We start from the raw sequence: 25,940 nt of genomic DNA, 5'->3' as shown, positions 1-25,940 counted from the left end.
GGCAGTGATGCCATGTGAAACTAGTCAACGTAAAGCGATTGGTACCAGCCATGTCAGCACAGGGCTTCATACTGCTCCAAAGTTTGGTGCAGTGCCGTTACACATGGCTGTTCACCTGTATGTACCGACATTAAATAAGAAAACTGACTATAAAGTCTGCAAGGATACGACGACTTAGATTTGATTCAATTCAGGGGCCTGCGATCGAAATGAGACGATATTATATGATTATTTAACACAACAGCATGTGTTCTGTCTGTTGACCCGTATTCTCTCCAAAATCCAAAATATTTCCACACTGCTGGTTTATTCCTGAGTAAATAACATTATCCTCATTATCTTTATCTTGGCTGATCACCATTATCCGTCTGGTGCTGTTTGATGGTGACAGAATTTTAGAAATAATGATATGGATCGATGTTTTCACTTTGCATCAGTGATATTGGATCGTTGATCGTTGAATCGACTGATGGACCGTTACACCCCAGCTGCTACAGTATCACTTGATATTCTGTTTTTGTTTTTTAATGGACACGTCTGATTACCAGCGCTCATCTTTTTTATTTTAATGCAAAGTTAGCATCTCATTTTTTTATCCTTGAAACACACTGCAGCGCAAACACCGCTGTGTAACATTAGTTACCGAACTGTGTGACCATGTACGAGTTGCATCAGAATCATAGCTCTGGTGCGGCGCTTGTCAGAGGCTGCAGATTTATCAACATGTCAGTGCTGCTGCCTTCAGATGCTGCGGAGATTTCATGAAGTGAAGAAGAAGCTTTTCATACGGCATAAAGCAGCTGGACAGATACTGGAACAATCAACCAGTCATCCATAGATCAATGGTGGCAATCAGTCTGCCTCCCTGTCTGAAAGTTGTGTGTGTGCAGTTACAGAATACGCACACAGACATACAGTACAGGCCAAAAGTTTGGACACACCTTCTCATTCAATGCATTTTCTTTATTTTCATGACTATTTACATTGTAGATTCTCACTGAAGGCATCAAAACTATGAATGAACACATGTGGAGTTATGTACTTAACAAAAAAAGGTGAAATAACTGAAAACATGTTTTATATTCTAGTTTCTTCAAAATAGCCACCCTTTGCTCTGATTACTGCTTTGCACACTCTTGGCATTCTCTCCATGAGCTTCAAGAGGTAGTCACCTGAGATGGTTTCCACTTCACAAGTGTGCCTTATCAGGGTTAATTAGTGGAATTTCTTGCTTTATCAATGGGGTTGGGACCATCAGTTGTGTTGTGCAGAAGTCAGGTTAATACACAGCCGACAGCCCTATTGGACAACTGTTAAAATTCATATTATGGCAAGAACCAATCAGCTAACTAAAGAAAAACGAGTGGCCATCATTACTTTAAGAAATGAAGGTCAGTCAGTCCGGAAAGTTGCAAAAACTTTAAATGTGTCCCCAAGTGGAGTCGCAAAAACCATCAAGCGCTACAACAAAACTGGCACACATGAGGACCGACCCAGGAAAGGAAGACCAAGAGTCACCTCTGCTTCTGAGGATAAGTTCATCCGAGTCACCAGCCTCAGAAATCGCAAGTTAACAGCAGCTCAGATCAGAGACCAGATGAATGCCACACAGAGTTCTAGCAGCAGACCCATCTCTGGAACAACTGTTAAGAGGAGACTGCGCGAATCAGGCCTTCATGGTCAAATAGCTGCTAGGAAACCACTGCTAAGGAGAGGCAACAAGCAGAAGAGATTTGTTTGGGCCAAGAAACACAAGGAATGGACATTAGACCAGTGGAAATCTGTGCTTTGGTCTGATGAGTCCAAATTTGAGATCTTTGGTTCCAACCGCCGTGTCTTTGTGAGACGCAGAAAAGGTGAACGGATGGATTCCACATGCCTGGTTCCCACTGTGAAGCATGGAGGAGGAGGTGTGATGGTGTGGGGGTGTTTTGCTGGTGACACTGTTGGGGATTTATTCAAAATTGAAGGCACACTGAACCAGCATGGCTACCACAGCATCCTGCAGCGACATGCCATCCCATCCGGTTTGCGTTTAGTTGGACGATCATTTATTTTTCAACAGGACAATGACCCCAAACACACCTCCAGGCTGTGTAAGGGCTATTTGACCAAGAAGGAGAGTGATGGAGTGCTGCGGCAGATGACCTGGCCTCCACAGTCACCGGACCTGAACCCAATCGAGATGGTTTGGGGTGAGCTGGACCGCAGAGTGAAGGCAAAGGGGCCAACAAGTGCTAAACACCTCTGGGAACTCCTTCAAGACTGTTGGAAAACCATTTCAGGTGACTACCTCTTGAAGCTCATGGAGAGAATGCCAAGAGTGTGCAAAGCAGTAATCAGAGCAAAGGGTGGCTATTTTGAAGAAACTAGAATATAAAACATGTTTTCAGTTATTTCACCTTTTTTTGTTAAGTACATAACTCCACATGTGTTCATTCATAGTTTTGATGCCTTCAGTGAGAATCTACAATGTAAATAGTCATGAAAATAAAGAAAACGCATTGAATGAGAAGGTGTGTCCAAACTTTTGGCCTGTACTGTACCTATGACTTGAGTGTGTGCATGTGACTCCTAACACACAGACGTGCATGTGCACAAATCACACATTGATGCACATATGAGGTACTTTAAGTAAATAATCACTCGAGCGTATCTACGTGTGTCTTGTCCTCCATGACCCTTTCCAGCCCCCATACTCCCACACACACACACACACACACACACACACACACACACACACTCTGGCAGCATGACTCCCTAATAGAGCAGAACAGAGCAGAGTAATCCAGTTGAATGACATGGCTGTCCATCCTTCCTCCGCTCCAAATGAAGAGTAATGGAGACAACAGGCCCACGCTGCAACAGCAAGACAGCATACTGCTGCACATCTCACTCATTAGGGTGGGAGGAACAGGACGGAGAGGGGGAGGAGGAAGAAGATGGAGAGGAGGAGGAAAGACAGGGAGACGGGGGAGACAGGAACAGGAAAGAGTACAACAACAAGGAACAGCGAGTTTCTCACAGTGAGTGAACAACACAATCAGTTTAGAAGATTCCTCCATCTGTTTAGCTTTAGTTCAGCTTCAGTCAGCGTCACTGTAGTCTCCCCACCAGACAATCAGAGATCTCCTTTCTAAAGTGTGTTTAACACACCGGCAAAAACAGCCGGCAATAAAGCAACGCCTCTTGCATTTTTGAAAAGGACACGCCCTCCCGGAAACGTGCGCTCCCCCTTTTCTTGTCTGCAAGGACACAAACACACAGAGAGCTTGAAAATGGATGCCGAGAGATTTAACTCTGTTTTATCAAACGTGTGCTCAGTCCACAAGATTGTGGAAATGAAGGACATACAGCGACTACATGCTACACATGTTTCTAGTGGGACTATGTTTACAAGCACAAGAGTTCAGCGAGCCACCGAAGGACCGCACTGCAGATTTACTATTGGTTCTGCAACGTAGGGAGTTTTTTTAAACTCTGAAATTGTATCCGCCCATCTAAACACAAAATCAGGGAGAAAGTCATCAGTCTTTAGTTAAGCAAAGCGTCTAAAGACTGACTTGTGAGTCTAATGTCACTGTAAAAATATGGAGTTTTGATGAAATTGTGTTTTAGCATCACTAAATAACTAAAAAACAAAAAACCCTTCGACATGATGCTTTTAAACGAAGCCTAATAGAGAAGCTTTGCATCCTCTGCTGACGTCGACACAGACTCTTAAACTTGGTTCAGATTGTGCTGAATTGTTTGTTGTCACAAATAAAACTAATGCAGAGCTATAAATCCCACCTTTGTTAGAGTCATAATCATCAATAATAATGTCAGAGAGGTGTCAAACTCCAACTATTGGAGGCTGGAGTCTCAGAATTATGTCAGTCAAATATTCGACGATAAGATTGCTAACATTAGCTTGAGTAGAACGCTGCTGCAGTAACACCACATGTCAAATCAACATCAGCAGGATCTTCGGCTTTCTTTCACCCAAAGGGGGCGCAGCCTTGACATTTTGTGAAATACCAGGTGTGTGTTTGTCTGATGTACAGTACAGGCCAAAAGTTTGGACACACCTTCTCATTCAATGCGTTTTCTTTATTTTCATGACTATTTACATTGTAGATTCTCACTGAAGGCATCAAAACTATGAATGAACACATGTGGAGTTATGTACTTAACAAAAAAAGGTGAAATAACTGAAAACATGTTTTATATTCTAGTTTCTTCAAAATAGCCACCCTTTGCTCTGATTACTGCTTTGCACACTCTTGGCATTCTCTCCATGAGCATCAAGAGGTAGTCACCTGAAATGGTTTCCACTTCACAGGTGTGCCTTATCAGGGTTAATTAGTGGAATTTCTTGCTTTATCAATGGGGTTGGGACCATCAGTTGTGTTGTGCAGAAGTCAGGTTAATACACAGCCGACAGCCCTATTGGACAACTGTTAAAATTCATATTATGGCAAGAACCAATCAGCTAACTAAAGAAAAATGAGTGGCCATCATTACTTTAAGAAATGAAGGTCAGTCAGTCCGGAAAATTGCAAAAACTTTAAATGTGTCCCCAAGTGGAGTCGCAAAAACCATCAAGCGCTACAACGAAACTGGCACACATGAGGACCGACCCAGGAAAGGAAGACCAAGAGTCACCTCTGCTTCTGAGGATAAGTTCATCCGAGTCACCAGCCTCAGAAATCGCAAGTTAACAGCAGCTCAGATCAGAGACCAGATGAATGCCACACAGAGTTCTAGCAGCAGACCCATCTCTAGAACAACTGTTAAGAGGAGACTGCGCGAATCAGGCCTTCATGGTCAAATAGCTGCTAGGAAACCACTGCTAAGGAGAGGCAACAAGCAGAAGAGATTTGTTTGGGCCAGGAAACACAAGGAATGGACATTAGACCAGTGGAAATCTGTGCTTTGGTCTGATGAGTCCAAATTTGAGATCTTTGGTTCCAACCGCCGTGTCTTTGTGAGACGCAGAAAAGGTGAACGGATGGATTCCACATGCCTGGTTCCCACTGTGAAGCATGGAGGAGGAGGTGTGATGGTGTGGGGGTGTTTTGCTGGTGACACTGTTGGGGATTTATTCAAAATTGAAGGCACACTGAACCAGCATGGCTACCACAGCATCCTGCAGCGACATGCCATCCCATCCGGTTTGCGTTTAGTTGGACGATCATTTATTTTTCAACAGGACAATGACCCCAAACACACCTCCAGGCTGTGTAAGGGCTATTTGACCAAGAAGGAGAGTGATGGAGTGCTGCGGCAGATGACCTGGCCTCCACAGTCACTGGACCTGAACCCAATCCAGATGGTTTGGGGTGAGCTGGACCGCAGAGTGAAGGCAAAGGGGCCAACAAGTGCTAAACACCTCTGGGAACTCCTTCAAGACTGTTGGAAAACCATTTCAGGTGACTACCTCTTGAAGCTCATGGAGAGAATGCCAAGAGTGTGCAAAGCAGTAATCAGAGCAAAGGGTGGCTATTTTGAAGAAACTAGAATATAAAACATGTTTTCAGTTATTTCACCTTTTTTTGTTAAGTACATAACTCCACATGTGTTCATTCATAGTTTTGATGCCTTCAGTGAGAATCTACAATGTAAATAGTCATGAAAATAAAGAAAACGCATTGAATGAGAAGGTGTGTCCAAACTTTTGGCCTGTACTGTATTTCTTGTAACTTTCCTAAGTCTTTGCTGGTTGCCAGGTAACTGCTCAGAGGCTAAAAAAAGTCTGGCACATAACGTCCTGAAAACAGCATTTTGTTATTTTAACACTTTGTAGATTTTTAATAGATTAAATAAAGAAAATATGATGTGTCATCAGTGAGCTTTAACGTGCTGGCAGGTGGAGTTTGTTTCTTTCAGACTGGCAAACTGTTTCCCTGTTTCCAATCTTTGTGCTAAGCTAAGTTAGCATGCTGCTCACAGTAGCTTCTTTGTTACCAAACAGAACGGAACAAGAATATAACTTCTTATATGCTTTTCATAGTTAATAATATTACATTTCTAATTTAAACTGCTTTGTACTTTATTCTGGGTTCAACAAATGAAAAATCGTGAATTTCCCCCCAAAACTCGTGTTTCTGTCATTATTCAGCCCGAACAAACCAATGAAGATGACTAGTCCCACATCAAATCTCTTGATGATCTCCTGATGTTTGTTCTTCCACAGAGAAGCTGAACAAGGAACTCAGCTGCTCTTAACCATAGACTATAAAATAATGGTTTTAGCCACCATATTGTCACCCATTGCATTGTGGACCCTTGCTTTGAAGTGTTGAGTCGCCATCTTGGATTTTTGGAGTCAGAAATGACCATATTTGAACGGGAGGGTGGAGCTAGCCCTGAATCTAGCTGTTAGCTTGGATAGCCTGATGCATTTACAGCTATGATTAACTGTGATGATGCTAATGCTAATTTTTACTAGTTAAAAACTGGCTTAAAACTGAACACTGGGCGCCTTAGAGGGCAACCAATCACTCTGTCCAAGCCCGAGCCATGGCAGTCGTTTTGAGCCTGAGTCCGATTAAAAATTTGAATTTCAACAGGTAAAAAAAAAAAAAAAGAAGAAATTATATTTGAGTTATTATATATATATTTCTAATATTGAAACCTTCATCACAAGCTAAGGCCTGGCGTGTCTCCTCACACTACCTCTCCATACTCTCTTATTCCAGTGGTCAGTTGTCTTGTGCATGACAGGTCCGCCAGAGCCTCTCGATTCAGTCCTTCAAAACTCCTTTCATTTAAACACGAGAACTGCCAGTTTTGATTTTTAAAAAAAGATCCCCGGTAAATTGGCAAGAACCCGACCTGACTGAATCCCAGTGGAATAATGAGACATTACAGCCTGGCTCAGCCGAACGCAGCAGGTCGGGTCGGGCCAAATCAGACTCGGGCAGAAAATCGGAGCTCTGATCTGAGGTTACGCTATGGTTATGTAACTTAACCAATGTTGGCGCAGCAGTAGCGACTTGTAAACAGACGGCACTTTCCTGTCACTCACAAATGCCCGTCCTTAATGATGCCTAACTTTAAGCCTTAATGAAATGTAAACAGTTGAGTTATATAAAACTTCATCCCCGCGCAGTCGTCATGAATGTTGAAATTAGCTATAAAGACCAGAAATGTTTTTTGTACCAGGCTGTAAACATGTTTATTTCTGCTGTAAAGTTGGAGACTTTAACATGGGGGTCTGTGGGGATTGACTCGCTCTTGGAGCCAGCCTCAAGTGGCCATTAGAGGAACTGCAGTTTGTACCACACACCCTTCATTTCTCAGCCCTCGAGGTTGCCTCCTGCTCTTAAGGCAGATAACAGGACAGAGGGAGGGATTTCACAAAGGGAGGGAGGTTGGAGAGGGTAATTGATACCACAGGGGCGAAGTAGGAGGATCACAAGAAGGACAGAGGGATATGGGGAATGATAGATAGAGTGATTGCAAGACAGTGAGACGGACGAGTAGTTGAAGGGGGGGACGTATCGATAAATTAATGATAATGAGACTGATTAGATAAAAGGGAGGGAGGGAGGGAGAGATGAATGAACGAGAGAGTGGTGAGGAGAGTGGTAATGGAGGAAGGGATAATGAGGGGAATAAAAAAAGAGAATAATGAACGTGATGTGGGGGAAGGAAGGAGAGATGAATGGAAGGACATTCTGTAGTTAGAGGGAAGGATGGAAATAGATAGACAGATAGACAGATAGATAGATAGATAGATAGATAGATAGACAGGTAGACAGACAGATTGATAGATAGGGGCGGGTGGAGACAAATAAACAGATTGAGGAGGAGAGGGAGATGGCAGCTAATGTATTTTTATTGAGATAATAAATGGCGAGAGAGCGGGAGAGAATCATTCCATCGTTGCTTTATCACCACACACACACACACACACACACACACACTCATAAAGAGGGAGCACATTCGTTCTATTTTCATATCAATGAGAGGAGACTGTTTCTATAGAGGATGGTATGAGGGACAACGGGGGGGCAGTCTCACTGATATACACACAAAAAGAAATACACACTCACACACATACACACACACAATCACACAATCACACAAACCCAGCCCAGCAGCCGGCAGGTGTGTCGTTTAGAGAAGACTTGTATACAGAACACAGACAGACACATCAAACATATTGTATGTTCTTATTCATGCACACGTACGCCACAGAGAACAGGATTAAAATGGATGTTTAAAATCCTTCACTTACACACTGAAAAATAAAAACACATTATGCAAACATACACAACACAACACGATCACAGGAAGAACTCAGTAGCTTCTTCTGAGGGCAGGCAACTGAAGGAAAACACAACCAACACTGAACTATGCACAAATATGTGCTGTTGGCTTTTCAGTCAATCAAACTGTGAAAAGACAAAAGCCACTTTAAGTCCTGAAAACAGGACGTGAAGGGGAGAAGTAAGAAAAATAAAGAACTGAGAAAAAGCTGCAGGCGTGGATCCAAAACCTCCATCTTCAGTCTGGACAAGCAGCGTCAACAAACGTCGAACATGAACATTAAAGCGGTTTGTTAAACATGCCTTGAGTTGGATGCAGTTACAATGTGCTGCGACAACTCCTCCGTGTTTTAAGCCACGAAACAGATTTTTAATATTGTTTAGCCAGACCTCTGCAAATAGTTTACCCTAGTAGGTAGAAAATAGTAACGTTAGCTAACGTTAGCCTGACAGTGTTTCACCAGACTTCTGGGAACAGTTGACCTAGAACTTAGAAAATATTAGATAAAGTTAGCTAACGTTAGCTTGTAATGTTAGCTTGACAGCGGTGCATCCATGTACAGAATTGAAATATAAAAGACACTTATACTCAACAAATCAACGTTAGGCTGGGCCGGTGTCACCGTATTACGGTTCACCAGAGTATTTAGAATCCCGACGCTATGATTTTCAACACTGTCAAAAACATAGACGCTCATCTTACTATATAATGATGAAGACTCTGTGTGTGTGTGTGTGTGTGTGTGTGTGTTCCACGTTTTTCTCCTCACTGACTTGGTCAATCCATGTGAAATTTGGCACAGTGGTAGAGGGTCATGGGAGGATGCCAATGAAGCAATATTACATCAATTGGCCAAAGGGGGGCGCTATAGCAACCCATTGAAATGTCAAACTTTGAATGGGCATATCTCATGCCCCGTATGTGGTAGAGACATGAAACTTTGCACAGAGATGCCTCTCCTCATGAGGAACACATTTGCCTCAAGAACCCATAACTTCCGCTTATATAGATTTTCCGCCATTTTGAATTTTTTGAAAAACACTTCAAATGGATCTCTTCCTAGGAAGTTTGAGCGATCTGCATGAAACTGGGTGAACATAATCTAGGGAGCAATATCTAAAGTTCCCTCTTGGCAAAAGTTGGAAAACTTACTAAAACTGAGCTTCTATAAGGCAATGAATATTGCGGAGGGCGTGGCTCATCACATAAAGGTGTATAACATCTCAAGGGTTTCACCCATCACCACACAACTTTGTAGGCATATGACCACACATAATCTGAGGGGACCCCTCCATTATTGACCCCATCAAACAAAATGGGGGCGCTAGAGAGCTCATTTCTTATCTAGGCCTAACCGCCATATGGATTTTTACTAAACTTGGTAGATATGTAGAACAGGACGCCTCAAGGTGACTGGAGAAATTTAACTCTAATTGGCAACTGTGTGCGCTATAACAACAGAAAAATGCTTAAAAATGGCTAAAATGCGACCGATCGCTGTGGCTCCCCCTGTGGCCGAATTTTTTTATTCTTCTAATTTTTGGTATGACTGAGTCATGGTACGGTATGCTGTACTCAGTGGGTATGGACTAGTTTTTCCATTAACCTCAAACTGGAGAGGCTGTCATAAAGATGTTTTTCCTGTAGTGCACAGCATTCACCACCAAAGGTCAGTGTGGTGCAACAGGCAGCTGAGCTGACTGTGAGTGGCGGAGATAAACTTCACAGGTCAGACTGTAAAATGCCGCTCGAGTCGTGCCCACAACATCAGAGAGACCGCTGGAGAAACTGGATATTTTTACATTTAACTCAGTGAATTAAGGGTTTATTTCAACCAAACTAGAGCTGGTGATTGTTGGAACGGTGGACTAACAACTAATAAGACTAACCAAGATGGTTTTGGTGAATTTTGTTTTGTTAATGTCAAGTTTTGGGGACACACACATACACACCAGTGCGTAGGATCCACACTAAAAATGTTCGTACAGACAAAAGCCAAAAATGGCGTGTACCAAAAACTATTTGACAGTTTCTACAATCAGGCTTCCACCTCAACATTTACATCACCGATTTCCCATCTCTAAAATGTTCGTGAGCATCAAGTCTGTTTTTATAGATCCCAACTTTCCATGGGAAGTGGCGTACACCTTTTTCAGGCCTTGTTTTGTGCGTACACAATCCCCAGGTGATTTAGTGCGGCAGAAACACTTTATAAAACAGTTTCACATTTAAAAAAAAAAAAAACAAAACAATCAGTGTTTTTCCGACACTCTCATCACAGATGAGCTTCTGACTACGCAAATGTCTCTATCTGCATCCAGTGTTTGGTTTGTCCATTCTGGGCTACTGTAGAAACATGGCAGTGCAACACGGCTTTCTCCATAAACGAAGACCTGCTCCCTGTGTAGATATAAACGTCTCATCCTAAGGTAACGAAAACACAACGTTACGTATTTTCAGGTGATTAAACACTAAAGAAAACAGACTGATTATATATTACATTCAATTTCTGCCACTATATCCCCTTAAATCCTACACTGGATCTTAAATGGTCTATAAAATTTGGTTTTCAACATAGCACAAAGCATATGTGAGTATAACAGGAAAGGGGAAAGTTGACCGAAGTTCTGCCAAAGGTTGTTCAGCTGTTAATGGAGCACAGAGAGAAAAGGGGCGGGACTTAGGAAGGGTCAGTTAAAGGAGCACATTAAAAACTAAGAGACACTAAATGCACACATAGCTGTGGTTAAGAGATCCTACAGAGGTACATGTTTGCAGGAGTATATGTAGAAGACGGACAACACACACACACACACACACACACAAAGATGCACCCTCTGATATCAACAATAGGTCCTGTACGACCTTCTTGTTCTTTTGATCGTGTGTGTGTGCAGTGATAGAGAGATCAGCTGTAAGTGAAACAGACAAGGCTGATTGCTGCAAGACAGTGATTCATCCAGTAACACACATGCACACACACACACACACACACACACACACACACACACTCACAGAGCGCTGAGTTCACCAACAGAAAACTCAGAGAAGGACGAATGCTTTGAGGTTGAAAATAATATTTTAGGCAGAGACAAACAAATCCACTCTCAGTCTTTGCTCATTGTCGCATCTGTTCATAATGTTTTCTCTCCAATATTGAAAACTCTTCCTGGTTTTAAAAACCGTCAGATGGTTTAACTGTGAGTGACTCACTTGACATTGTGTTGAATAAGAGAGCACTGAGTGATGGGTCTGACGCTTCACGGAGATCATCTGTCTCTCAGTGATGAGGTGAAGTCAGCGGAGAGAGCTCTGCACAAATCACCGTTAACTTCATGATGTCATTTAGATTTTTTGGATCATTCGTCACTCAGATCTGTTTGTTTTATAATTGTGTGAACAAAACAAATCACATGGATGTTGTCTGATCTTGTCAGTTCTGATTAAGGCCACTTCATAAATCAGATACAGGTCTGATTGTATTTTTGAAAATGCGACCTCAGTCTGAGCAGTCAGATCTGAATGTATGTGACTTTCCATCAGTCACAGTCGGCCTGCCTGAGCTGAGGGTTTTGCTGCGAGAGTCTTGAGGAGAAGCGCTGACAGATGTGGTTAGGAGTTGTCTTTGACATCCTGAAATTTGGGATGAAATCTGTCTCAGTGAAGCCATTCAGGTCGGGATCCACCACTCCTGACTGTGACTGTTTCCACACACACCTCTGTACAGAAGTAGCTGCATCGCTCCACAGAAAACCTGAATTAAACATTTGTCTCTCCTCCTCCTCGTCCTTGTTATCATCTGCTCATGAATTCATTGCTTTTCAACTCAGAAATGAGAAAGTAAAAACACACTGCAGTGGCCTCCATCTTTATTTCTGTGCGACAGCGTGCTGCATGTGCTGTCTGTCATTTTCTTTTGTGCATGCAGGTCAGTTTAGGACTGAGACCAGTTCACACTGGAATCGTATACACATTTAAAAAATAAGATGAGCAGCCAAACCAAAAAATTCAGATCTAAGCAATAAATCCAAAGTGAGCACTGATTAAAATCCAAATGGAAGTGACAACTGTGCTCTCAATGTACAGAGAGAAACTTTTCTATTGACTTGTTTTTGGAATAATGTAGATTTCAAAAGAATACATAAATACTTTGATTATCAGTTACTCACTGTGTGTTACCTTGAATTCATAATTTTGCGCAAACTTCCATCAACAAAATGGTTTCAGGTTTCAGTTATAGTAATAAAACATTAGTTCAACCAACAGTAACCTTTCTGTTCTCATTCCTTTAAGGATCATTCTGACTAATAACGATATAAATTCTGTAACACCATGAAACTGCAGTATGCTCTGAGATCGTACCGGTAAAATGTCGTACTGTTCCAACCCTACTTCATGATAAACACAGATTCCATTCTTCATGAACTGAATCAAACAGGATCCACGTTTAACAACAGCAAAACTATATCCAGGTCTCATTTATCCACTCATTTACTCTGTGCTTCCCAGACACATGCATTTTCAGTGATACATTACAATTAAAAATATTTCTGCCTACGAGTAGCTCGCCCTGAGTGTGCCTTCAGCTCCGCTAGAGCTCAAACAGACGTGCTTACCCAGGCACACTGCTCAGCTGTGCATTAGACTGTTTGTACTGATGTGTTTTAGGAGAAATGCATGTACTTGGGAACTATTTACTATTTACTTACGGCCTTGGCACGTGTCTTACGTCGATCACTACCACGTTATTTTAATATTTTGCATCACATGTAAAAGTGAGCGTCTGATGTGTTGCTCCTCCTCACTTCAAGTCGCTATCATTAACTTTTAACCTGCAAAGGCGGCAGTGCCGCAACATTGTAGGAATTTATGAAAGCAATTAAAACAATATTTATTTTATTTTAATTAATTATTTTAATTACTCTGTTGAATGACCCCAAAGCATGAGCAAACGGGCTGTGTCACTTTGGATCAAAGAGATGCTGGCGCGCTGACAGTGACAGGGCGCCCTCCGCTGAGAAGAGAGAGAGGAGAGGAGATGGATTGTAGGTCTGTTTGTAAACGGGGCTTCTCTGACAGTCATGTATTTTCCCAAAAAACATCTCTTAATGCATGGTAGAGCGCTGTTTTTTTTTCCTTTTTTTTCCTCAAAATCGCCTTGATATCCAGCAAATCGCCTGGCAACCCTCCAATCGCCAATATACGATTTGATCGCTGATCGTCCCAGGCCTAATTAACACGTTGTTATTAAAGTGTAGGAAAGCACATTGCTGTCATCAGATGAGTGATATCCTTGTTCGGCTCGTTTTCTGTAACCATAGTAACGTTAGCGTACAAGCATGATGGAATTAGCAAGCTAGCTAGCTAACTAGCCAGCTGTGGTTTGCTTAAAACACTGAGATCAACAGGGACAGGCCTTTAATTCCTTTCACACAAAACTGTTGCTCAGCAAAGATCAGGATATACAGTCAGATTGTTTATTTGAAGCAGTCTGAATATTACTTGTTTAAAACTTATGCTTCAGGTCATATATCAGTTATGAGTCATTCATTTGATACAGGATACATTCTACTCCTGACAGACAGCACATCAGAGAGAGCGTTACAGCACCCGTCATGCCGACACACCACCACTTTATCCTGTTAAAACAATCCTCACAACTTAGATTAATTTTTGTGAAAAACCTTTTTGATCTGAGGACCCTTACAGACTGAAGGATTATGAATAACTTACAGTGTAATGGAGGAACGGACACATAATTTGAGGTAGCCGACAACCTGGCTTTATACATCTGAAGAACTATAAAAAATGAACTGTTTGGCACCAGACCAGGCCTCGAATTGAGACAGGCCTTTATTTGTCAAAATGTGTAGCCACACCGGGCTAGTGAAAGGGACTGGGCTTTTAATTGAAGTCTTGCTTTATCTTGTATCTTGCCCTCCGCAAATTGGGGTTTGTGATATTAGTCAATGAAAATAGGATTTAATTGAATTGTGTGTGAGTTTGTAAACAGGTGTTTACTTTAATTCATAATGAATGTTTGTCTTTGGATTCATTATTCACTGTGGAGACGTGAGAAATACAAAGTTTTCTTCACAAAGTCGACTTAACAAGCAGCGATGATATTGATAATTGATCTATAAATGGTCGTTTTGTTTCCCCTTAAAGCTGCTGTTCTTGCTCTTAGAAAATGCGCCCGGGCTGTTTGGAGCGATATTTTCTGAACGTGTTTATTTTGGGTTGTAATGAAAGTCAAAAGTGGAGAGAGCAGTGTCAAAATGTTTATTTACAGTTTATTAGAAGAAATAAAACGGCACATGCTTTATTTTTTTATGGAGAAACTATTTTATGAGTGACAGACAAAAACTTTTCGTCCTGGAAATATGAATAAGACTCAGAAGAGAGTGAAACCTAAATCCCCGGCAGATTGAGCCCCAGTCTCTGATTCATATGGTCTCTATTTATCTATACTTCCTCTAACTCACACTTCAATTTTCTCCTGACACCCATCCTCTCCGCCCATCCTCGTATGGTTATTACTGCACCTTCTCTATATCTTCACCTTCTCCTCATATTTCTCCTCAAATATTTGCACCACCTTGTCTTTCTCTTCCTCTCCTCCTGATCCTTTCCCTCACTTTCCTGTCCTGCTCTTCCTCCTCCAACCCTTCCTCCTCTTCCTTTTAATAAATCTCTACCCAAACTCTTTCCTCTCCTCTCATTTCCTGGGCTTGAATCCCATCTTCCTCCTCCTCCTCCTCCTCCTCCTCCTCATCAAAATCATCTTAATCTTTCTCTCCCTAATCTCCCGCAATATTCTCACCACCTTTTCATTTCCTCCTCTGCTCTCCTTCCTCCTTCCCCTCCCCCCGTCTACCTCCTCTCCTGAAAACCTTGATTTACTACATTGCTCTTCTCATCGGCCTGCCTCCCTTCCTTCCTCTGTCCTCCCTCTTCCAGCCTCCTCGTAATCCCTCTCTCCTCCTGCATCACAGGTGAATCTCCTTTAGGGAGCGGGGAGCAGTGTGGCGAAAAATGGTTCTCCTCCTCGTCTCTTTCTTGGCCCACATATCCCTCCCTCCCACTAATGTGTTTTCTCTCTCCTGTGTTCCTCCCCTCCCCTTCCTCTCTCCATTAACCTCCATCCTCCCTCCCTGTCATCCTCCCTCCCTCCTAACTCACCTCCACTCTGCTCCCCACTTGCCTCCCTTCTTTCCTGACGTTTTTCCTCATTTCCCTCCCCTCGCATTATCCCTTCATCCCTTTTCTCCCTTTCCTTACCTCCCCCTTTCCCTCCCTCCTGGCCTCCCCTTCCCTAAAATAATTTCCCACAATCCCTCCCCTCCTGTCCCTCCCCTGCCCTCCCCTCCCTCCCTTGTTCCTCCATCTCTGTCTGGACCCACAGAGCAGCGCGAGGATCAACATCTCAGAGGGCTCCTGTCCAGAGAGGATCATCACCATCACGGGTCAGACGGACTGCGTGTTCAGAGCCTTCACCATGATCACGTTCAAACTGGAGGAGGTAGATACCACACACACACACACACACACACACATGCACACGCACAGCTCTGAGCTCCCAGTGGTGTTCCCGAGCTGCTCTGAGTGAAGTGCCTAACCTTTACCTCCTCTGCAACATGGCTGCTCTCTGCCAGGGAGCCATTTATTATATGTCTGATGTGATCGTTTGACCTCACACACACTCACCCAAGCACACACACAAGTCATTGTGTCTCAGGGATATGACATGAACACTTGGCTCTCTGTCCATTTCTTTTCTTTTTTTTTTATAATTCATAGTTTTATTGATTTTGGTTAGATTGACAGTTCTACACATCAAATGAGACGTTCAGTCTTGACAACCAAAAATAAAAATACAGCTCAAGCAGGGCGGGTACTTCACAAGTCCCAGTCTGCCAAAAAAACAATCAAGATATCAGAATTAAATCTGAATAAATTAACACATTAGAATAAATTTTTAATAATACAAAACATAGGCAGGGCAAGACAAAACAAAAGCACACACTTCCAGGCCCCCAGACAATTCAAAATAATTCCAAAAATCCCCCCAGATTGGTCCCTGAGTACCGTTAGTCATCCAGTCAGTCAGACCATTCTTTTATTTCTGGGGGTTTTGTTGACCTCCACTACCTGAGTATTGTTCCAGCAGCTGTAACAGGGTGTCCACGGGGTCTTAAAAAGTATTAAAAAGTCTTAATCGCGACTTTATGAAGTATTAAATTTTCTTATCCATGAATGTATAATTTATTTTCCTCCTTGCGACTATTACAAACAACGATGTGTAGGTAGGCACACTAGGACTGCCACTCGGGGCCATGCGTGTACCTGTGCCACATCACGCGACGGTGCACGTCCAGGCGCCAAACAGAGGAGCAAAAGACAATAAAAATTCCTTCTCATCTTATCTGAGTTCTGTTGTATGTTTGTGCTCCATAGATTTAGTTGCAAACAACAACTGTTTAGTAAGTTAAAGATGCGTTGCTGCTTACGACAGCTTGAAGTGGCGATGAGGTCTTAAGGGTTTTTTGGAAGTTCTTAAAAAGTCGTAAAAAGGTATTGAAATTAACCTCAGGATTCCTGCATATACCCTGTGTAATGACTCCAGACAGAACAACTGAGAGTTCATCCCTCCACACATTATTCTCCATCCATTTCTTTGTGGATGGATTTGTGTTGCATCCTTCCTTCATTCAGAACTTGTTTTCTTGCTTCTACAATTTAAGGAACATTAAACAAAAATTCAGAAGTTAAAGATGTGGTTTAAAAAAGTAGCTCATACACATAAACTCTTGATGTTATGTTTATTTTAAATAGGTCATCAGGTTATATATTTTTGGTTTGGAGTCCTGAACAGGAGTAAATATAATTTTTCACTTTTTATCATAATGAGGATCGTGACATCGACAGTCCTGTTTCTATGGTTTAATTTCTGCAGCTCAAAGCTCTTGGTTAAGGTCGGGGGAAAGATGGTGATGTTGTTAATGTTTTAATCCCCAAGATTTCAGTCCTGGTTGATCTGTAGGTCCCTGTGGTTGCCGTGGTAACAGCAAATGTGGTTAAATACTACAGCAACCAGCTACTTTGTCAGAAATCCATCATTAGAGCAGCAGGTGTTTGTGTTTACAGTGCAGCCAAACAAACTCAGGTGGTTTTCATAAAGACGTCGGTCAATAATAATTATACAACCTCCATCTGATTTCATGCTTCATTCAGACAGAAGTTTTCCACACAACAGCAGGGTGCAGTAAAAGGAGTTGGTTATGTTGCTGCGGAGTCGCCTGCAGCTCTTCATTTAACAGCTCACTGTGGCTGCTCCTGATTTTTCAATTAGTCCGTGACAACTAAATGTCCATTTGTTCCCATTCCCAGGTCGTCAAATAGCAACATGTTGTCGCACCCCTCAGCGTACAGAAGCACAAGGCACACTTTAGCAGCTGTATGAGACACGCCAGGCTTCTAACTAACTCCAATATGAAGTCATCCACAGCAATATTAGGGTGATGCGTTTTTGCGCCCTCAAATTCATTGTTTTCAATGTAGAGGAACGCTCAAACACCAGAGCGATGCACTCTGAGATAAACCAAGTTCAACTTTTGCAGCAGCATGCACTGCAAGTCATTTGAAGAGAAACAACCAATCACAGCCGACACTGGACAACATGCTGCATCATGTTAGTGCAGGGCTACCCAGAGCTTTACATCTGTCCCACAGACAAGAGGCGTACACACTTATAAACAGCTCCTGGAAGAAGATCAGCTCTGCTCTCAGGATTTCAGGTAAACAGGCTTTGACACGGTGCTTGTTAAAGTTGCGCCAGCGCCCGACCTGGTGTTTTCCAGGTGGTTAAATACGTGGCATGTGTTTGGTCCCTCAGACGGTCAGAGCAGCTGACCTGGTATAAAGACGAGGAAAATCTGCATGATGAGGTCATGGTGGACGGGTCGGTCAAACCAAACACAGGCCAGGTCCCAAGTCAAACCAAATGTCAACATCATTTTAAAACAAGCCATGATCTTTTCCAAAACCCAACCAAGTAGTTTTGGTCCCCAAACTGAAGTTTCATGTGAACACAGAAGTTTTTGAATGTAATGAGTTGAAACTGACGCCTCTGAAACTGACACTAGAAGGTAACCTTGAGCGTCATAGTTTGAAGCGTACATACATCCAATGACCAAGCTGCTGCATTTGACGTGCTGACGTAAGGACATGTTGCAGTGACACACACACATTGTGTTTCTTGTGACTGCTTCACAATAAAAGCTAAGGAGTATTTTAATGTGAAGCAGCAGCAGTGGGAGATGTTGTGTTAGCATTAGCAGTAATGTGTTCAGGCTCTGATCCCGCTGCAGGTGAGTGATCAGTAAACAGTCATCACAAATCATAAACAGTAACACTGGACAACATGCTGCATCATTTCCTGTCAGTCCCTCGTGCTTATAAATGCAATGTGAATTCACTGCGGTGATGGCGGACTCCGCCACTGACAATGAAGAACCCTAGTATTCTACTGGAAGTTTCTTGAGTTCAATTATGTTTTCTATGAACTTTATGATTGAAATGTGTCCTGTAGGCCTGGTGGATGAAATGCAACTTGGTTGCTAAGAGTTGGGTGTTTGACAATTTGTGTAATTAACATAATAAGCTGATTATTTACACACACACAAAAAAAAATTACAGAAACTGCTTTGATTTAGCTTCTGATTAACATAGAAAGTTGATTTGAGAGTCTAAGTCCATGTTTGTGATGATCAGAAATTCACCTGTTACCATGGTGCGGTCAAGTGATCTTTCCTTATTAGCATAAATTATGTAAACAATCAGGTCAATATCAGAAAATAGCTATAGTTTGGCTTTAAGTCAACTTAGAAAGGTGATCTTAGAGTTTAAATTTATGTTTTGAAATCCATCTTTTGCCATAACTAAATTATGCAACATTTCCTCATTAGCATAATTAGTATAGATATATATCATATTATAGGTAGGGTTATTATAGATATGTTATATTAGTATAGGTAATTAATTACAGAATGCAAAAATGTTGAATGTCTACTGCTGACAAACTGCCAACTGTCAATAGAATCAAAAACAGAATTTGACTCTCAGTAAAATCTTTTGGATTATGACACTAAATATCATAACCAACACTCACCTGATGGTACACTATGGAGGATTGTCGGTTACTGTTTGAAAACATGCTCATTAGTTAAAGTAAAAAAAAGCTAATTTTGACATTTCGCCTCGCTATATTTATGTCTTTTGGATGTCTGCTGTGTCCTTTCTAGCACCTGCCCACTTCCTTTTATAAAGCCCCGCCCTCACCTGAGTGCTGTCGTGGTACACACCCATAAACATCCCAAACACAGAAAAGAAGAAATTACAGGCAGATGTTTCTGCAGATGGATAAATCCACCTCCACACACTGAGAGTGGGTCACAAGTGATGAGTGAGAGGAGTCACTGCTGTCTGAGTCTATACATTGTTCTTTAGGAAAATCCAGCAGTAAAACCAGTAAATCTTGTTTTTAATAAGACGTGTGAATATTTTCAAGATTTAATCACAACAATAATCTGATTCGGGGCACAGGATGACAACCTGGTCTCCAGTGTCAAAGGCTTGTGCTTATTATGTAGGAGAGATGGCAGCGCTCCGACATGTGATGTGTGTTAAAATACACTCCGTCTTCAAAGATATGACATCAGTAGAAAAAAGAAGTTGTTGTTGATGTTGATACAAAGTGAGATCTAACAAACCCCCTGAACCAGCAGCAGCGTCCTGCCTACAAACTCACGCTGTGCAGCCAAACATGCTTCAAACCCACAGAACTTTCTTTTAATTAGTGTAGATCCAAAGATATTACGTATCTCAGGAAGAATGTTGAGGAAAAGTGAAATATGATGTGCAGTACATCCTGGATATTTCCATTTAATGGAATTATGCAGCCATAAAAAAGACCAACTCTTTGTCATTTAGCGTAAACATTATGTAGCTTCAGTAAAGAGCTGGAATATACTGGAAGAGAATATGTGACATTGTTATCTGAAATAATCTTAAATCATCTGGAGGGGACGACTGGATGTTAAAGGGTTAAAGCAAGAGAGAAAAACAAATCTGAGAGAAATTTGCTGATTTATTTAAGGAGAATTATCGCGGCTCCATGTGGGCTGAATTAACCAGAGTGGTTTTGGCTGTAGAGAACTGGAGCGTCTTGTTTGTCGTTTAGGAACATGTCGCGTGCTGAGACATTAAATCCAGGCAGCTGGTGTTTAAATCTTAGTGATCCTAATGGAAGAAAACGAGATGGAAATAAAATGTGAGAGGAGTGGATGGAGGCAGAATGTGGACAGAGATTTAGAGAGTGGTAGATGGGTTGCTGAAAGGATTAAAATAACATGAAATGAGGGAAGAGTGTGAGAGATGGAGGGAATAAGATGATGAGGGCACACAGGAGATTGGAGACGAAGGGTTTAAAGAGTCGGGAGGATGAGAGAGATGGAAGGAGATACAGAGATGAGCAAAGAGTCGGAGCCACGTAAAGTTAATGAGATTGAAAAAGAGAGATTATAAAAAAGAATTAGGAAAAGTGTGATGAAGGGATTAAATTAAGAGTGTAATCAGAGAAAGTGTGTGTGCAGCATCCGTCATGAAACCTACAAAGGTTCAAGTCTTTGTCCTGCTGAAGTGTCTTCAGTCCAACACTGAGTCCAACCTGCTGCTGTCTCAGTGTCTCTCACAGAATGAAGGGCACAGCTTTTGTCATTCTGTGTCCCCTCTGTCCCCCTTTGAAGATGTCACAGCGAGTTTTAAAAAAATTCTGATGATATTTTTTAACTTTTTCTTCCTCAGATACAGCCAGAGAAATTAGAACAAAATGCTAAAACAAATTAAAGGAATCTGGAAGTTGCAGAAAACAGATTCATATAAATATGAGGGTTATACCGTATAACATTTTTCTTAATCCTCTTTTGTGAACCAAATTTTGTGTTTTAGCACAGGGACGTCCAATGAGCTGATACTTTGATACCAAGTTGATGCCAAAATTCTAAAAACGTGATGGTACTTGTTTTTCTCCGGTACTGTGGGTACTGGGGTTGCAGTTGTTGATCTGATGGGGCCACATGTTTGCCTACAATTGTTCTAGTCTGCTGTTGAATGCCAATGGAAGAAGAAGAACGCCCACCAGCACTGAAGAACACTTGGAAGACGGCGCCGTGTGCAGCTACAGCGACTGTTGCATCTCAACTTGTTGAAAAGGAAAGTGTTTTGTATTTTGTTAATGCAAAGGGAGTGCCTCGGGTTTACACATGCAGCAGCATGACGAGGCGCTGAGCGCTGCAAGTTTGGAGTTTTTTCTGGTCACTGACAGTTGACAGATAAAACGCAGTGGTCACCTCTCAGCAAATGCACACTTCAGTTGAGCTACGGTTACAGCTCAACTATACCAGTATACAAGCACGGGAGGGGAATCCATTTATTGAGCCAAGTATGTGCGACTCCTCTACGATAGGTGGAGATATGCCCCCTTTCAGCTTGTTAGTATTGGACCTTTTTCCTGTTGACCTATTACGTCACAGACCAAACAATGGACAAACAAGTTAGCTATGGTTAGCTAGCAGCTAACTGCTACCATGGTGGACAACTTTACAGCTCTGTACATTTGGTCCGTCCAAAAAGTCACAGCTCTGGATGTAGATTTCTCCATGTTGTTACCGGCTTCTTCTTCTCTTACACATTTAATGCTATTGGACTTCCGGGTCAAAGCCCGGGGCGGAAACTGTGGAGCATGCTCAGAGCGCCTCGGCCAGTTTGGGTCTGATTGACTGTATACATGCAGGAGGAACTCAGCTCCCAGTCACATGATCTGGGTGTGTTAGTCCCACTTTGAGTAATTTGATTTACTACGATTTCAGTTGGACTAACATGTTTTCATGGACTTTAAAAGTCTGGCTTTATTCGGACTAATCATAGTAACGGAGCAACAGGACAAATAGCTACAAAGACCAGGCGTCACATCAGACATTACAGAGACATGTTAATATACTGTAGGCTTTACATTAATATATGTGTCCTTGCCACAGCTCTTATGAACCCACACAGACTAGCACTTTGTGTTAGAGACAGATCATCAGTGATTAATAATAACATTTTGATTTATTCTAATATAAATGTCTTTCATAAGGAGTGTATGTTTAAGGACATAGGATTTATTTTGTTTTTCACCTTGACATTGAATCAAGTATCAAGAATTGTGGAACTTAACTGGTACTGGTTTGACTAATACATTTCTGGTATCAAGACATGCCTAATTTAGCAGTGCTGTAAAAGTAGGAAAAAGACAGAACTGAGCACACTTTAATATCTGTTTATTTATCGTAATTAAAATCCTTATATTCAACAATATTATCACATTTGTCCTTATATCCTGCAGCCCTACTGAATACATGTGAAGAATTAATGTCCAGTGGGGATGCCAGTAAAGAAAGGAGAATGAAAGAAAAGATGAAAAAAAGAAGTGAGCAGCAAATACTGAAAGAAAAACTAAAATAAGTTGGGGATACATCAAGAAGAGGAGAAGAGAGCATTAAAGAAAATGTGTAATGAGAGACAGAGAGCAGAGAGTTAAACTGAGACAGAAAAAGAGAAAAACATCAGAGCTTGTAGTCATTTCACATCTCGTTCATCTCTCCACTGGAGTTTATTTTGAATTGCAGAGAAATATAGATGGAAAATATGTCTTTATTTATCAAAAGAAACACACCGGGGACTAAAGCAGCAGCCAGCAGCGTTCAAAACAACCCCTCAACCATCTCTCTTATCCACAGCCACACACACACACACACACACACACACACACACACACACACCTGGGTCTCAGCAGACGTACGGCACACGAAAAGAAAAACCTATAAGCATCATCAGCCTCCTGCAGAAAGCATATACAGCTGGACTTGTCAACTTTACCAGGATCAAGAAAATCAGATTGTTCTCTGCCCTCAGATTCTGTCGCCCTACAGAACGTTTCACAGCTTCGCTCACACCTCACATCAGGAAACAGTTTCTGCATGTGTGGGACAGTGCCGGCTGTCAATTACTGTGACGAGAACACAAGAAAACAGGAAAAAGAACGACACGGTGATATAAATAAATATGTGCTGGGTGAGGAGGAGGAGGAGGAGGAAGAGGAGGAGGAGGAGGGGACTCGTCTATTCAGATCACGTTCATCTGATGGGCAGCTCAGACAAGACGGCGCCGCTATTTACATTTAAGATGCAACGACGCCCCGAGTCCGACGCAGCCTAATTGATTGAACCAGTCGTATTAAGACCAGGTGATTTAGGCTCCTATTTATTACCTGAGTTAATTAAAGGGAGCAGGAGAGAGTCTTAGAGAATAGGTGGAGAGAGGAAGAGCAAGACAGAGAGGAAAAGGGGGATTTAAGCTGCCAAAGGGGGAGATGGTATGTAATGAGAAACAGGGGAGACGGCAAGGGAAGAAGTTAGGAAATGAAAGAAAAGAGACAGGAAGAGCTGCTGAAGGGGAAAAAGGGGACACAATTAAAAAGGGAGAGAGCCTTTTTCTGCTTAATGGACAATGAAGAACAAGTTTTAACAGATGGAAGAATGGAGTAAAGTTGAAGGGTGGAGATGGGTGAAGGGACGGCGGAGGTTGGAGAGAGGTGAAGCTGTGTGATGAAGACTCTGCAGGATGGTGCAGCTAAAAACTGATTAAAACCTGAACCACAGGAAGTTACTTCATACACCTTTTATAGGCAGCGTTTTGATTCACGGAGTCTCTCAAGAGCTTGAAGACAAACAGACAAGGTTTGGGAGCATTTTTTGGGATCTTGACATCATCACACAAATTGGAGCTTACTCACACCGCTCTGTGTGAACGACCGGGTCGCGTTGATTGTTTTATCAGTTTAAAACCACGCCCACTTCCACATGATGAAAGCTGGTTGTCAGGCGTCAGGCTCAATAATTGGCCGCCAGCCTCCTGCTGTGGCACACAGGAAGTCAGGTGGTGGCTCATATCATATCTTGAGTTCATCGGTAACTCTGAAAACCACCCTTGCCAAAAAAACACAGAGGAACTCTCCCATCTCCTTAGAGGCAGGATGGTAATTTGTGGCGCCCACTCTGCCTCCTCAAGCCTCTTTCCATCACCCCAAAAAAACTACAAACACCTGCTAACATCTGGCTCACAGGGTCACAACCTGCATTCACCATCCAGGTCAAATGACTGTGTGGTACCGATCAGTGGTGATGGCAGTAAGACACCTGGGTTAACATGCTAATATCAGCCCAGGCATGTCCAGAGTGCGGCTTGGGGGCCAATCGTGGCCTGCGGACGGATTTTCAACAGCCCCTGGCTCAGTGTTCAAAGTCTATTATAAGTGGCCCACAACACATTTCACATCACTTCGCATTTTTTCCATTCACTCCATAATGGCAGGACTATCATACAGTTTGTGGACATGCACGAGGTAGGAACTCTGCAGCAGGGGCGGTTGCTCTGAGACAACAAGGGAGGCTGAACTTCCCCTAAAATTTCATGGATGAAATGGTTAAATATGCACTATTGAATTTACATTAAAATAAGAATTTGCATTGCATTAAACATGCGCTAGGATGCCTTTCACATTATGACGATGATGTTCAAATGTCAGCTGTTTATCACCAGTTTTCAAACGCGACCTCCCTGTCATACACTCTCGTGTCAGCACGGTGGACGCGGAGCCTCCAAGCATTCCTATGAGACAGCGCTGAGCAGGTTGTTTCATGCAGCAAAGCGAGACGCTCATTGGATAAATGCGACAAAATCGTCACTTCCAGGGAGGCTCAGCTTCCCTGGGACCTAATGGAGTGGTAGGCGGGAGAGGACGCTTGGTGTCTGCATGATGATTGGAAGAATTGTCTAGAAGGCTGAACCCCTTTGTGATTGACAGCGTTTTGGAAATACACACCGGCATCGGCGAGTGGAGTCTTCTGACAGAATGCCGTCTGGAGTTCCTTATTTTCATAAGCCATGCAGCTCATTTTCACCGTTAAACCCATCTGAAAATCTTTGAGGTGTGTTTTGCTGTGGCCTGAGTGTGGCTGAAAAACGGCTTCAATTAAATGTTCCTTTTATAAGTTACTGCCTCGCTACAATATGACACATTTTATGATGTAAACTTAAAGTGAGCTTCCTCTGTTTGAAAGACCAGCAGCCGCCACTGCTGTGCAGGCAGAACTAATGGGATTTCATACCGTAAACAAGCAAACGAACGGTTACCTAGTAACAGCAGCCATGTCCTGCTGGGTACAGTAGCAGACATGGCCACTGCATAGAGGTGTAAAGATGACAGTGAGGACTGCTGCTTTCAGGAGTGTTGGAAAGTTGAATACTCTTTCACTAAAAGATAAAACAGTTGCGTCTGCCTCATTTGATTCTTTTTATGTGTGATGCAAGAAGCAGCTGGTCCCCAGATATTTTCATATTTTCTAATCTGGCCCTCATTCAAAAAAAGTTTGGAGGCACAATATAATGATGCACCGCCACAAAATACTGTCTGTCGTTCGTTACGTCAACATTCAAAATTAGTCTGTGCGCTGAGTTTGAAAGAGAGTTACAGATTTAAAATATAAGTAACCACTATGACGTTGTCAGTGACCTCCATG

General features: G+C 42.3%; 1 protein-coding gene across 4 annotated transcripts in view; it reads left to right on the top strand.

The window, feature by feature from the left end:
* pcbp4 (poly(rC) binding protein 4) overlaps window positions 1-25,940 on the top strand; it is a 250,479-nt gene that overhangs the window by 143,995 nt on the left and 80,544 nt on the right. For all 4 annotated transcript variants that reach the window (XM_078171951.1, XM_033625743.2, XM_033625744.2 and 1 more), the window contains exon 6: window positions 15,665-15,781. In XM_078171951.1, coding sequence (XP_078028077.1) covers window positions 15,665-15,781 — 117 coding nt within the window. The remainder of the gene's footprint in view (window positions 1-15,664; window positions 15,782-25,940) is intronic.

This window comes from Epinephelus lanceolatus, chromosome 1 (genome assembly GCF_041903045.1).
Source record: "Epinephelus lanceolatus isolate andai-2023 chromosome 1, ASM4190304v1, whole genome shotgun sequence".
NCBI lineage: Eukaryota > Metazoa > Chordata > Actinopteri > Perciformes > Serranidae > Epinephelus > Epinephelus lanceolatus.
Note: the sequence above shows the minus strand (reverse complement) of the source record. Positions and strands in the feature narration are given on the sequence as shown.